The sequence below is a fragment of the Symphalangus syndactylus genome, chromosome 8, assembly GCF_028878055.3.
Source record: "Symphalangus syndactylus isolate Jambi chromosome 8, NHGRI_mSymSyn1-v2.1_pri, whole genome shotgun sequence".
Taxonomy (NCBI): domain Eukaryota; kingdom Metazoa; phylum Chordata; class Mammalia; order Primates; family Hylobatidae; genus Symphalangus; species Symphalangus syndactylus.
This window is the reverse complement of record NC_072430.2, coordinates 65,485,005-65,500,335: the sequence shown is the minus strand read 5'-3', so window position 1 is coordinate 65,500,335 and position 15,331 is coordinate 65,485,005. Positions and strand designations below refer to the sequence as shown.

Below are 15,331 nucleotides of genomic sequence, written 5' to 3'. Positions count from 1 at the left end.
AATGGTAGCATTTGGACAGAATTCAGTTGTTTGTATGGTGAAAGTTGATCTGGAGGAGCTACACACAGAGAGAAAACCACCCTATGCTTTCCCTATTCAGAGACAGGATGGCAACCTCAACTTACAGTTCAAGTTTGCTACAAAAAGTAGCTGGACACCTCAGAGCATCTTTAGATAGCCACCTTCTTGGGCCTCCCGACGTCAAAGGAAATGACTGTTATCCCAAAGAAATGTAATGCCTGGCTAGTGGGTTGAGTGGCCAATTTCTGGTGTTTTCCAGCTTACTTTGAATCTCAAGTGAATTATTTTCATTTCTTTGACCCAGGGACCAGGATTACTTGCCTTGATCTAATCTAGATTAACCACTCTGATCCACTGAAAATGAATAAATCCACTGGATCAGATAAATTGGTTGGGGAGGTATTTGTGGCAGCAGAAAATGATGGACAAAACAAATGTGGAATGCTATCCTAAAGCATAAACCTCCTCTGTGGATGGGAAAATTCCCTGACTTGGGAGGTGCTGGGAAGGGTTGGGTCTATTATAGGAGCAGTGAGAGGCAGTGTGGTGTAGAGAAAAGAGCTGGGGCTGTGGGGTTAAAACTAACTGAAGTTAGCGTAATACTGACTGTGACCACCTTGGCAAATTACTGAACTTTCTCAACCTTAAGTCTCCTAGTATGAAAAATGAGAATAACTTGACTTGCTATAAAATTAATTGAAATTATATATGCAAAATGAAGGCAGTGTTTTCCACACAGTAGTCATGCAAATACCTTTTTAGGATATATACACTTGTTGAAAACAACCATATGGAAGTATAATTGAGATTTTAAAAAACTGCACATATTTGATGTACATAATTTGATGAGTATGCCTATGCTCCTTTAAAAAATTATTTCTTAACAGATTTATTTAGGTATAGTTGATATACAATAAATAACACATATTCAAAGTGTATGATTTGATGAATTTTGACTGCATACGCCCATGAAACCATCATCACAAACAAGATAATGAACATACTCATTCAAAAGTTTCCTCATGCCCCATGATCATCTCTCCCTTCTATTTCCAGCTCAGTATAATTACATTGAGATATATCCATGCTGTATGCATCAACTATTTATTCTTTCTATTCTTAGGCAGTATTCTATTGTATTGGTATACCACAATATGTTTATCTGCTTATGTATTAGTAGCAATTACTCAATTATGGTTTTGTTTGTTTGTTTTTGTTGTTGTTGTTTTGAGACAAGGACTTCCTTTGTCACCCAGGCTGGAGTACAGTGGCATGATCATAGCTCACTGCAGCCTCGACCTCCTGGGCTTGAGCAATCCTCCCACCTCAGCCTCCCCAGTAGCTAGGACCGCAGGTGCACACCACCACGCCTGGCTAATTTTTAAATGTTTTTGAAGTGATAGGGTCTCGTTATGTTACCTGGGCTGGTCTTGAATACCTGGGCTCAAGTAATCTTCCTACCTCAGCCTCAATTTTTTAAAATTCCATTTTCTTTCTTCTTTCCTCATTAATAGTGTAAGAGAAATTTTTAGAATTCCATGTTACCACAGCTGACATCTCCATTAACATCCTCCAGAAGTAGTGCAGTTTACAAGAATTGGGTATAAATGCAGATATAATAGTAATTGTGTTTGTTAATCCCTGGTTTAGGTTGAGTACACAGCTGGAATCTGGTTCTTTCTGCTTCCTAGGCTTGCTTTTGTTTCTTATCATAAACAAGCAACCTGCAGGAAACAACAGAAATGTGGTGTATTTATACAATGGATTATTCAGCCATAAAAAGGAACAAGGTACTGATACATGCTACATCGTGGATGAACCCTGAAAACACTATGCTAGGTGAAAGAAACCAGACACAACAGGCTACATATTATATGATCCCAGGCACTGAAATGTCCAGAATAGACAAATCCATAGAGACAGGACGTAGATTAGTGGTTTCAGGCTGGGGGAGAGGGAAGAGGGGAAGGAGAAGTGACTGCTAATGGGTATGGGTTTGTGCTTTTTTTTTTTTTTTTTGAGACGGAGTCTCACTCTGTCACCTAGGCTGGAGTACATTGGAGCGATCTCTGCTCACTGCAACCTCCACCTCCCGAGTTCAAGCAATTCTCCTGCCTCAGCCTCCCAAGTGGCTGGGACTACAGGTGTGTGCCACCACGCCCGGCTAATTTTTGTATTTTTAGTAGAGACGGGGTTTCACCATGTTGGCCAGGATGGTCACAAACTCCTGACCTCAAGTGATCCACCTGCCTCGGCCTCACAAAGTGAGCCACCATGCCCGGTCCTTGGATTTGCTTTTTTGGGGTGATGAAAATATTCTGATATTTGATAGTGGTGATGGGTACAGAATTCACAGTCTAATCTGTGACTATACTAAAAACACTGAATTGTATACCTTCAAAGTGAATTTTATGGTATTTCATTATATCTCAATAAAACTGTTATTTTATAAAAGCAGTCTAAAAAACTTTGGGAAAAATAAATATTCAAGAGCAGCCATTAATTTAATTTCCCTTTTTTTGTTTGCTAAAGGGAAAACTTAAAGCTTTTTAACTCATTGGTTGTACTGCACCTATATTTCCAGGTGTTGAGCACAATGTAGAACTTTCTAGCATTAGAAAATAAAAATGTGACATCTACAGATAAATTGCGTTCACAGATACAAGGTAGTTCAGTGCCGTACTGTTTTGGTTTATTGGAGATAATAAAGGCCCTGTAGCTACTTTGGCTTTTTTTTGTCTTTTCCTTTACTTTTTAAAAATAACATGCATTCAGATTGTCTAATTACTCTTTCCTCTAGCCTTACTTAGTTAACTAGATAGAGGATATCCTGTAGGTAAAGCATCTTAGCTAAATCAGATTATTTATCAAACTCCTAACCACAGTAGATATAACTGAGTGAGTAAAATAGAAGTCCAAGTACTCAAAATAATCCTTGGAAAGGAAAAGAAGCCGGGAGATCAAAATGAGTAGTGATTCAGTCATGGGTACAACTTTGGTTTCAGGCAGCTGTGGAGGATGGGAATAAGGACAGACTTCCTCCCTTTCTGATTGTCTTCCTTCACCTGGTGAAACACTGCCTTATTTAGAATGCTTTTAGCCGCTCAACTGCTGTGAATCAGGACCAACATTGTAATATCTGGAAATAGAGCTCCACCTGGTCTATTCCCAACAAATCAGTGTTTCCTGAGTACACAAGATTTGTGGTTGAGAAAAGGCATTTTTTTTCCCTGCCCTCCAAAATCTTACTAGCCAAGGTTCGAGTTTTGGTGTCATTTAGTTTAAATCTTAGAGTGAAAGAAAGGTATTGTTAACCCAGGGTAAAAGTAAAACCAATGTAACTCTACTCAGAAATGTTACCTTTGCTTTTTTCTATAACTTGGCAAATTATTTTCCCAAGGTGACTTGGAAACATTTATGTCACAGTGTGTGTTTAGCTTGGGTTTTCTGTTATATTCTCTCCAGTTCTGGCATACAACAAAAAAATTCCATAAGATAACTTTCCATTTTACTCTGGCACTGGAAGAATATGGCTCTCAGCAATATTCCTTTGAGTATTACTCTAGAAATATATTTATTCAGTTATGTATTAAGAATCTACAACACAAAGTATACCTGGAAGATGGTTAAGTGGCTTCTTCAATAAGAGGATGGGCTTTGTAGGGGAATAAAAATAAGTTTTTCTTCAATATTTATAGGTTCTTAGTTGGAATGGCCCCCTGTAACAAAAGACAGATTAAAAAGCAAAAAACAAATAAGTTTATTAACATGTTTATTTCATATAGACATGGTACACATGGGAGACACACAAGGATTGAGTAAAGAGATGGCTTTGAATTCCAGCTTATAGAGCATCTTCTGCAAAGAACAGTACATTCTTTAGAGAAGTGACAAGACAATGGAAAATAACTTTAAGTCTCTAAGTGGGTCAACTTTGGGGAAGGCAAATAAATGGCAGATAAAGGCAAGTTAGTAATCCTTGTTCATGTAGATTCCTCTCATACCATCTCCAGGCCAATAAGGGTCTTAAGTTGTCCTCGATGATTAGCCTTCGTTCTCCCCGGTAGAGAAGGAGGGGAGTGCGGGGCGGGATACCTTTTGTCTTTAATAAATCTGTGTCCTACTTTAAGGCAAATAGATGGAGGTAAAGAATTTTCTTGCATCTGCTTCTTGGTAGCCTTCAGATCAACAATTCCTTCCCATGTGGGGGTTGCATATTCTGGTCTTTCGTAGCTTCATAGGCATAAAGCTGTGAAAGCTAGACATAGACCTAAAGGCATTCTTTCTGTGTCTATATGTGCATGTATGTGTGTATGTGTAAAATATCACACATCAAAATAATGAATACATGTGCATACATATATATATTAAAGACTGTTAGTAGAACAAACCCACATACATTCCCCATCTTTTAAGTACCACCTTTAAAAATTCCTGTATGCTTCTCTCCAATTCCATCCTCCTTTTTCTTCCTTTCCAGAAAGCCATAATCTGGACATTTTATTTATCACTTCCTTGCATATATGGTTTAGTTTCACCTGTTTTAGAACTTTAAATAAATGACATCATGCTTCTTCTTTGGCTTGGATTTTTAACCAACATTATGTTTTGAGATTCATCCAGGTGGATGTACATAGGTGTAGTTTACCCATTTTTACTGCTATCTAGCAATAATTAGTGTATCATTCTTCCACTGTGTGAAGTATCACACACTTTATTCATTCTACACATGTGGGGCATTTGGGTTGTGTCCAGCTTTTTGCCCTGATGTACGATGCTGCTGTGTGCATTCTGTTCATGTCTCCTGGTTCACATCCAGGAGTTTTTCTCGGACATATACTTTGGAGTTCAGTTGCTAAGGCATAGAACATTGCAAATGTTCACCTTATTAGGTTGACCATTAGTGGTTATACCAATTTATTCTTCATTAGCAGTATAAGAGTTCCTCTTGCTCCACTTGTCAACAGTTAAGTGTTGGACAGAACAGTCATTCAGTTCTCTGAATTTTAATTTTTGCTAGTTTCATTGCAAATACATTCTGGAATTCTATTTTTTTAAACAACAAACAGTTGTTATTTAAACAACTCATTTTTAACCATCTTAGTGAAAGAGACGAGGACATAAATTGTTTTTATTGATAAAGTGGGCCATTACCGTAGACATATGTAGTTATATGTTTTCAAGTAATATCGAGCCTGAGAGTCTTTTTTCTTTCTTTTCTTTTGTTTTTTGTTTTTTTTTTTTGAGATGGAGTCTCACTCTGTCCCTCAGGGTAGAGTGCTATGGCACGATCTTGGTGCACTACAACCTTCGCCTCCTGGGTTCAAGCGATTCTCCTGCCTCTGCTGGGACTACAGGCATGTGCCACCATGACTGGCTAATTTTTGTAATTTTTATAGAGATGGTTTTGCCATGTTGGCCAGGCTGGTCTCGAACTCCTCACTTCAAGTGATCCTCCAACCTCAGCCTACTCCCAAAGTGCTGGGATTACAGGCATGAGCCACCGGGCCTGGCCTTCTTTATTTTCTTTATCAGGTATTTTTAATTTACAAATGTAACACGCTCTTGTTTTTACAAGTAAAAAGCTATAGGAAGAAGCTCATTTCCCCCTTTCTCCCTTGCCTCCCTCCTCCCGCATGTAACCAATGTTAATGCTTTGGGGTGTATCATTCCACATTTTTCTTCATGCTCATAAATGTGTAATAAACATATGTTGGGTTGCAATTTATGAGATTGTTATTTTATTAGGCCAAAGTAGTTGAAATCAGCAATTGCATACAGTTCAATCACATGCATACATATTAGGTAGTTGTCTGGAAATTTTTCAAATATAAGAGTTAATGTGCAACTATCTTTTATGTGACAAATGTCACAGAATTCACCTAGCTTGTAGTTGTGGATCTAACAGATTCATGTTAATGATTACATCGTCTTCACTCCACTGTCGCCTGTGAAGCGATGTTAGTTTTGTCTTCCTTGGTTGTGGTTGTGTTTCTTCTAACTAACCTGTCATACAGCTGTGCTTCACTGTGGTGGAATCCCAAACAGGGGGATTGTTGAGTCAAAGCACTTAGGTCTCTTAAATTTGAAAATATATTGCTAGATTTCTTTCTTAAAAGGTTGTAGCAATTTGGATGCCCATTAGTAAATATGAGCCTGCCTGTCTTCTATCTCCTAGTCATCACTGGAAATCACCACTCTAATGGGTGAGGAATGGTATTCTATTTTAATTTGCATTTCCTTGAATTCTGGTGAAGTTGAGCATCTTTTCATATGTTTTCGTTGATCTTTTGCATTTTCTCTTCTGCGAATGTCATTTCGAATCCTTTGCCCATGTTTTTATAAGGTTATTTGACTCTTCCCTCAATTTATACAGAACCCTTAGTTTATTAGTGATAGCAATACTTTGTCTGCTTTACATGCTGCAGTTATTTCTTTCCCAGCCCATCATTTGTCTGTTTTGCTTATAGTATCCTTTGCCATACTTTTTCTTTTTCTTTTTTTAAAAAGTATTTATTCACATATGTCTATGTTTTCCTTTATGGTTTTTGGCTTCTTGTCTTGCTTAGGCATATTTCCTGTATCCAAGGTAATATAAATATCCTCCTTATTCTTCTTCTAATATTTTAAAAAACATTTCTCCATGTTATGTATTAAATCCATCTAGAATATATTTTGTATATGATGTGAGCTATAAATATGTTCCTCCAAACAGCCAACTCCATGATGTCATTTACTTTAAAAACCCTCTTTTATCTACTGAATTGAAGCACTACTTTAGTCATATAGTTTCCACATATACTTGGATCAATTTGGATCAATTTCTGTACTTTTTATTATATTTCCTGGATTTATTTTCTATTCCAATGTCAATGATACCATCTTCATTATAATAGTTTGTTTCAGGTTTTAGTATCTAGAAAAGTAACTGGGTCCCATTTTATTATTCTTTTTAAACATCTATTGCTATTGTTTGACATTTTTTCCATATAAAATTTAAACTGATTTTGTTATATTGCAAAAAGGGGAAAACAACCATTGAAGATTCCAATTACAACTGCATTAAAATCATGTATTATTGGAAAGGACTTTTTTATATTTTGCGGTTTCCATCTGGAAAACATGCCTCTCAATTCAAATATATCATAGTTTTATTTTAAAGTGCATTTCTCAATATATAAAGATTTTGCTTCTTTTGGAGTTGGAAATTTGGTAAAATGGCTGGGTGTATGATAAATATAAAAATAAATAGCTTTTCTTTTCTTAATGCTAAAACTTGTTCTCAGACTGACATACTGAGGAGTTCCTAATTCAGATCTCCAGGGACAGATGTCATAAGCTTGACTTAAGAAATGTTAAAGCAGAGCTTTGCACCACTTGACTTAATTCCAACATTGCTACAATGGATCGTATTATTGTGGATTATTATTATGGAGGAAAACAGTACTTTGAGCTCTGTGTGGTTAGGCAGGATGTTTCTTCTTTTAGTTCTAGATCAGCCATGATGTTAAGAGTAAAATCCTAACAGAGGAAACTATTTACATTTCAGTTTTTTTTAAGTATAATTTTATCTGTTGGACAGAGGCTCATTTGAAGATAAAACCTCAAGATATAAGCTCATTGGTACATAAAAGTACATAGAGGAGTCTCACTTATTGGAAGAATTTTATCGTTAGTTTAACAAAACCTACAGTACTTCTGTACTTATTTCTAAAAACTAGAATTTACAAGTAAAAATACTGTTGCTTCTGGGAAATTAATGGCCCAAGTAGCAGTGTAGATAGCCTTCTTCATAGTAAACCCATTCAAATGCCAATGACATTGTCTCAAACAAAAATCTTCAATAACATAGCCTCAGTATCCAAAAAACAAAGAACTTTTAAAATAATTCAGCCAATTTTTAAAAGTTGTAATTCCAAATAACAAAACTATAAAAGAATAGGAAAAAAAAAACCAATGAACTTTAAAATTGCCTGACGTAACTAAAGCCAGGAAATAAAAAGCTATTTAGTGAAAATTACAGTATTACATACAATTAAGAATATTTGCAGAACTAGTAAAAAGAAGAGTTTACATGCAGAACTACTAAATAGTTAATTAGGGATGCATATTTATTAACTACAGAATCAAATAAAAAATTAAATAGCTTAAATAAACATGTATAAATAATGCCAGACCAAAATGATCCACTTCTAGAATGGAACACAGTGTTTTAATTTAAAAATAATAGGTGAAAGTACTTGAGCTAATAGAATAAATAAATGTTAACAAATCAACAATTTAAGGTAGACAATATTTCCAGCATTCATTAAAGACGTGGCCTACATATTAGGAAGTTAATCTGGAAATTAACATCCAGAGAAAGATGCCAAGATGTTTACTTACAACATTTTCAAACTTCAGTGAGGAAGAAATCTTAAACATCTGGAAAAAAGGCCAGATAATATTCCAAGTACTGATTTCAGATGTAGCTGAAATTAAGACCATGAACTCCCCAAGGAAATGAAGCAACATCTGCAGCTCTTTTTATGGAAAAAATTATCCAGGCAAGATGTCATTCATTTGGAAAAGCTAGAGAAAGATTTTCACATATCCCACTGATATGGTTTGGCTATGTGTCCCCACCCAAATCTCATCTTGTAGCTCCCATAATTCCCACATGTTGTGGGAGGGACCCAGTGGGAGACGACTGAATTATGGGGCGGGTCTTTCCTGTGCTGTTCTTGTGATAGTGAATGGGTCCCACGAGATCTGATGGTTTTGAAAATGGGAATTGCCCTGCACATGCTCTCTTTGCCTGCTGCCATCCACGTAAGATGTGACTTACCCCCCTTGTCTCCTGCCATGATTGTGAGGCTTCCCCAGCTATGTGGAACAGTAAGTCCAATTCAACCTCTTTCTCTTGTAAATTGCCCAGTCTCGGGTGTGTCTTGATCAGCAGCGTGAAAACAGACTAATATACCCACTAACCCTAAATAGTCACTGACCTCACACTTTGGATTCAGAACAGGAATTTCTTCACACTGTGGCCACCTTTTCAAGTCCTGCTGTCAAGATGGGATACTAAAAACATTAACTAGGAGAATCAATGCATAGACCATAGACCCGTTGCAGAATAAAATCGTGATCTAAAACGTAAAAGGAAGAAAGGAAGGGAACTAATATTTAGAGAACATCTACAATTATCAAGTTTTTTTAAAACACATTATTTCATTTAGTCTTCAAAAACCCTGGTGGTATTGTCCTCTTGTTTCAGATGAGAAAGTAGTCTCAAAGAGGTTAAGTAACTTGCTTTGTTAAGTTGTAGAGTCAGAATTTGAATATGTGTCTTTCTGACTCCAAAGAAAAGTATAAGTTTCCGAATAACAGTCCAAAAATTGAGAATGAGATAAGATGAGGAAGAATTAAAACCAATAGCCGAAATGTTCTTTTTTTACCCATAGAAAGAAGCCTAAGAGCTTTGGGTTTTATTATTGCTGTAACTAGAAATCACCAAAAAATGAATTTGATAACTTTAGTGACTTGTGTGTATATGTGTTTGTTGCAGATTTGATTTACATAGAAATAATTTTACTTGAAAGAAGGGAGTATAAGGTGCTTAATAACTACGGCATTTATAAAGTGAAAATAAGGAATAGCGAAAATAAGAAAAAAAAGATAGCCAAAATATAACAATCATTATAGCTATAAACTTTAAAATGCCACATAAAAGATATGCACTTTAAACAAAAAGTCGTACACTAGAATACAAGGCAGGATTATAATACATGAACTAAAATCATAAGGAAATAGAATAATGTGTCATTATTGAACATAGCATAAAGCCAAAAAAAATGAATATATGGATTATATAATGATGACAGCCATCACAAATAATAAAGTGAGTAAAGGAGGAATAGTGTTGAAACAAAAGGAACAAGCAAATAATGCTACTATGCAGTAGAATCATATTAGAGTAGATGCCAGTCTCTTTGGGTGGCCTCCTTTTTGCCACAATCCGGGAGTGAATGTTGACTTACCATGGGGTATATTCCAAGAGCCCTCAGGGCTAAAGAAGAACTTTGGCCTTTGGAAATTTAGGAATATATGTTGTATACTGCCTGCTTTGTTAGCGCTAACTAGAGTTGGACAGTCCAGGTCAATCTAGGCTGAATACGGTAGAGTCAAGTCATTCACTTACAGTTAGGAAATGTGTGAGTTTCCTTAGCTTGATCATCTAGGCGAAGAATGAGACTTTGTAATGTCAGGCAGCTGTAGAAGTGATGGCCCCCATAACTAAGGAGGCAGGTTGTCATCTTGTACAACTCCGGGGTGGCGGCATCATGGGAGTAAACCTGTGATGTAAAAAGGATAATGTTAAAATTAAGAAGTGTCACTTGGTAGGCCCCACAGATGGAACCAACTTTCAGTTGAACTAGTATTCTAGCAGTAACTTCAAAACAGGAGAGATAAGTTTTGATGAAAAAGTTATTAAACGGGTGAATCCATGATCAAACTTGCTTTCCAGGGACATAAGCCCATGTTTAATGTTGCCTTCATTTCCTGGTAGATTACCAAATAGTGTAGGGTCCCTTCTCACCTGGTTCTGGGAGGGCAAGGAACTTATGTGATGGGAGGCTAGATGGAACTGAACATGGCCAAGTAGACAGACTGTCATTGGCTCTGCCATGTTGGAGCCAGGGTCCCATAGGGGCGTAACAGCTGTGTGCCCCACAATGTTTTGAAGGAAAAATGTTTTACGGCAAGTTAGTGGGAAATATCTGCATAGTACTAACATTCTTTTTAAGTTCTGCCTTAAAATGAGATGATTGGGAGGCCTGCTAGTATGAAAGGGGCTCTATCAGCAGAGAAACCCTCTGGCTATGTATTTAAACTCCCTAACTGTTCTCTAGAGGGTTCATGCTCTCTGGGTATTGTTTCCCATTTATTTACTTTCTTTGGCCTGGGCTTCTCAAGTGAATTGCCTGTGTCCTGTGGTTACATATGTTAGAGAATATGAATACTAGTTTACAGATCTCATTTTCTAAAAATTTTGGAGTGGCATTATTCCAACCATGTCCCCAAGCTGCCTTTGAGGCTAATATTATTGCTTAAAAATGATTATGAAATATTTAAATTATACAGGAAAGGACAGAGAATGTTTTTTTCCTTTCTTAGTGGTTCTTTTGAATGACTTGCAAGAACAATTTTAAGGGTAGAAGTAGCCCCTGCATTTAGATTTTGCTGGGTCTGACATATGGGTCTGATGAGCATTGGCATGGATGTAGGAAGGCACACCACAGACCTGGACAGGAGAAAAGATGGGATGGTTCTCAGAGCTCTTCCCTTGCTTCCTCATCCCTGTTTAATAAAAAGTGAAAGATACAAGCAAGTAACATGAAACAAAGCTAGAAAAGATCACTTATTAAAGAAAGAAGAAACTCTTAAATAACAGCTCCAGCAAAAGCCCAATGGAACAAACAAACAGCCACAAAGGACCAGGGAAAGCTCTTTGTCTGAATTAAAAATAACTAAAAATGGTACAATGTGCACTGAATGCAAATGTGCAATTCATTGCAGAGCCCTCGAACTCTGTAACATTGCAACCTCTGAGATGAGGAATGTCTCTGCCACCCATAGGGAAGAGCTTCCTGGCCAACTGCTCCTGGGACCAAGTCACTGTCCCCTTTCTTTGACAGCTAGCTATAGCACTTGGGTATTGTCAATTCTCCCTTCAGTGCTCCTACTGCAATACCATGAGGATTTGGTGGAAATCAAATGGTGAGGTGATCCAGACCATTCACTAATAAAGACCATAAGATTCTGGTGTATTTCCCTTCGGCAGCAGTGAGGAAAGATGGTGAAAGTGGAAAGAAAGAGCAGCTGTGAGAAGATCTCTGTACCTGATGGTGCCTTGTTGAGTTTTCTGGGACCCCCATCTCTACTCTGGAACTGACCTGATCTTCAAGCACCTATGTCCTGGTGTATGATTCTCTCCCTTTTAACACCACCCTGTCTCTACAGCATATTTCTTGTCCTGACCCCTTTCTGACAAATAATTTGCTCTAAGGCTTGTTTGGGGAAGTTGATCCTTTCCCCTCTCCCTGCCTATTTCAGCCCCCGCCCCTACCTCCATCAGCTCTTGACTGGCTTTGCCTCCACCAGGTTCCAGCCACTCTCTAACAGATGCCACAGTCTCTGAGCCAGCCCTACTCCCTTGAGGGTTAGGCCATCCCTAGCTGGGATGGAACTGAAGTAAGAATGGTTCTGACATTAAACAGAATTAGGACTTATGTTCACAATTGAGGATAGAGAAAGGAAAATAAACTTTTTGAAGTATGGTAAAATACCTGTAGCATAAAACTTACCATCATAACCATTTTTAAGAGTACAGTTCAGTGGCATTAAATGCATTCACATTGTTGTTCAACCATGATCACCATCCATCTACAGAGCTCTTCATCTGGCAACACTGAAAATCCAACATAGTGAAACCCCCAACTCTATAAAAAATTTTTTAAAAATTTAAAACGTGAAACTCTGTTTTAAATAAACAATAGGAGCTATTCTGCCCTCCCCCCAATCCCTGGCAGTCAGCATTCTGCTTTCTGTCTCTATGAATTTGACTACATACATATAAGTGGAATCACACAGTATTTGTATTTTTACGACTGGCTTACTTCACTTAGCATAACGTCTTTAAAGTTTATCCACATGGTAGCATGTGTCAGAATTTCCATTCTTTTCACATTGGAATAATATTCCATTGGACATATTTGTCATGTTTTGTTTCCCCATTCACCTATCAATGGACACTTGGGTTGCTTCCACCTTTTACCTACCGTAAATAATGCTGCTATGAACACCAGTGTACAAATATGTCTTCAAGACCCTGATTTTAATTCTTTCAGGTATATACTCAGAAAGGAAATTGTTGGATCATATGATAGTTCTATTTTTAATTTTTAAAGGAAGCATCATACTGTTTTCCATGGCAGCTGAACCATTTTACATTCCCCCCAAAAGTACCCAAGGGCTCCAATTTCTCCATATCCTCACCAGTACTTGTTATTTTCTGTTTTTTAAATTCTAATTCTGAAAGGTATGAGGTGATATCTCATTGCCATTTTTATTTGCATTTCCCTAGTGATTAGTGACTTTCAAAATTTTTATATACTTATTGAAAAAGTTAACATGAAATCTCATACAAATACGTAACAAGCACATGTAAAAGATTTGATTAACTCACTGAAGGAAACACTGAGTGAAAAAACCTTGTTTCAAGAATACACGAGACTGAATTATATATAATCAATGAAAGAAGAAATGCTGAAATGAGATTGCCAAGTTATATTCAAAACTGGTTAATGTCCCACAGGGCAATAAAACCGTAAGCTTTGGGGTTATTTTTTCATTCAAATAAGTGTCCTTCTACAGTGTCAGATGAACCTAGGATCTAGTATGACATTGAAGGGCACACAGTAATCTTTCTGCCTGCCTTCTGAGCTTTGGAACATTTTTCTTAACAGACTCAATACTTTTACTCCCAGAAACCAATTCTATGTCTTCTTTCCATGTTCTCTGCAAGAGGGTAGAAATGGGCCTGGGGCAGAGCAGAGAGAAACTTTGCTTTCCTAAAGTTCTTTCCAACTGGCCTTAGTGAGATTTTGGATCTATTGGTAGTCTAATTGCCAGAAAGAGTAGCTCAACAGTCATGATTGAATAAAAGTAATGGTGTAAATGTATCCATCCTTTATATGCTTTCATCAGCTGACTTTGGGTTTTGTTTATTTAGGTTAGATATTCAGTCTGTGCATGCAAAGCTCAAATGTGGAGAATTTGAGGATGATACCAGTGTGTTCCCACACCCTGCCATATTGACCATCTAAAATATTTGAGAATGCTTAGGATTTGCTATCTAAGTAAGTGTTAAATCTGCCAGAATTATGTGTCTGAATTATCATTTTATATAAAGCATTTGTTTTGGGATATCCAGAGTTGGTATGCACCATTAGAGCTATATTGGGTGTTAACATACTGAAATGTTTTCATACCAGTTGGTAAAGAGAAAGTATCTCTTTTTTTTTTCTTTTCTTGTTTTTGGAGACAAAAAAGTTGCCCAGGCTGGAGTGCAGTGTGATCATGGTTTACTGGAGCCTCAGCCTCCCAGGCTCAAGCAATCCTCCCAGCTCGGCCTCCCAAAGTAGCTGGGACCACAGGTGTGCGCCACCATGCCCGGCTAATTTTTTTTTGCTATTTTTTGTAGTGAAGCAGCCTCACTTTGTTGCCCAGACTGATCTCAAAACTCCTGGGCTCAAGCAATCGGCCTGCCTAGGCCTCCCAAAGTGCTGAGATTACAGACGTGAGCCACCATGCCCAGCTGAGAAAGTATCTCTTTATTGAGATTATAAGGCATCTTATCATGCCACCCATCAGTGACCATAGCGGGGTAGTGGACATGGGAGGACGGCCAGCATAGATATTGACAGCCCCAGTAGCCACTGAGTGGTCTGGGAGGTGATAGTGGAGGTGTGCACAGTGCCCTCCCTCTGCCCTAGAGTTGTCAGGGATGACAAAGCAGGCAGTGGAGCAGGTGGCATTGGTGGCAGTGTTTTGGAAGTGGGGGTTGGGGAGAATGGGGGTGCAGGGGCAGAGTCAGTTGGAGCATAGGTCCTCTGGGAGGCATTAGCATCCAGGTATATAATAACCCAGTAGTGCAGAGCCTGCAGTGTGCCCAGGAGCAGACTGTCAGTGTAAGAGTGAAGTTATTGATGTGGTTATTACATGGTTTGAACAGGGGCATCACTTAGCTAGGTGACAGCTACATCAACTAAGATCACAATAACAATCTGTTAAAAAAAAAAAAAAAAAAAACCAATGATTTGGAAATTTCTAGAATATTTTGGAAATTATTTTCTCCGTAATATAGCATGTATGTTTTAGGATATAGTTAATTCAGCAAACAAAAGAAATTTTAAATAGATTTTGATTAAATATTTTTGATTTTTATATCACATTGATATTTTGTCTAATTATTAAATATTTTCATTTTGAGTATGACTGTTATTTCTGGCTATATAAAAATTATAGTTATTTAACCAAATGATCAAAACTAAGAAAAGAGTAAATTGGGAAGATATTGAAAATATAATAGGTACATATTTGTTTTCTATATGACATAAAGTGCTTATTCAAGCTAAAAAGATGGCACAAGCCTCCTATAAGCAGACAGTTGAATTTTAATAGGCAGTTTGTATAAAAGTAAAGACAAGTGGAGGAGAGGTTCCCCAAAGGCAGGGACAGTGTCTGACACAGGCCTGGTTTCCTGGTC

General features: G+C 37.4%; 1 protein-coding gene across 9 annotated transcripts in view; it reads left to right on the top strand.

Annotated features, from left to right (window-relative positions):
- Nucleotides 1-15,331, top strand: part of GNG2 (G protein subunit gamma 2) — a 156,511-nt gene that overhangs the window by 73,621 nt on the left and 67,559 nt on the right. Inside the window, exon 1 of one of the 9 annotated variants that reach the window (XM_055289377.2) lies at nucleotides 1,690-1,811. The exons of 6 other annotated variants lie outside the window; for them this stretch is intronic. Coding sequence is in view for 1 of the 3 variants with exons in the window: in XM_055289366.2 (XP_055145341.1) it covers nucleotides 13,901-13,922 (22 nt within the window). In the remaining 2 variants the exon portion in view is untranslated. Of the gene's footprint in view, nucleotides 1-1,689; nucleotides 1,812-13,790; nucleotides 13,923-15,331 lie in introns of those variants that run through there. 2 more of the 9 variants (XM_055289366.2, XM_055289370.2) reach the window with 2 other exon arrangements.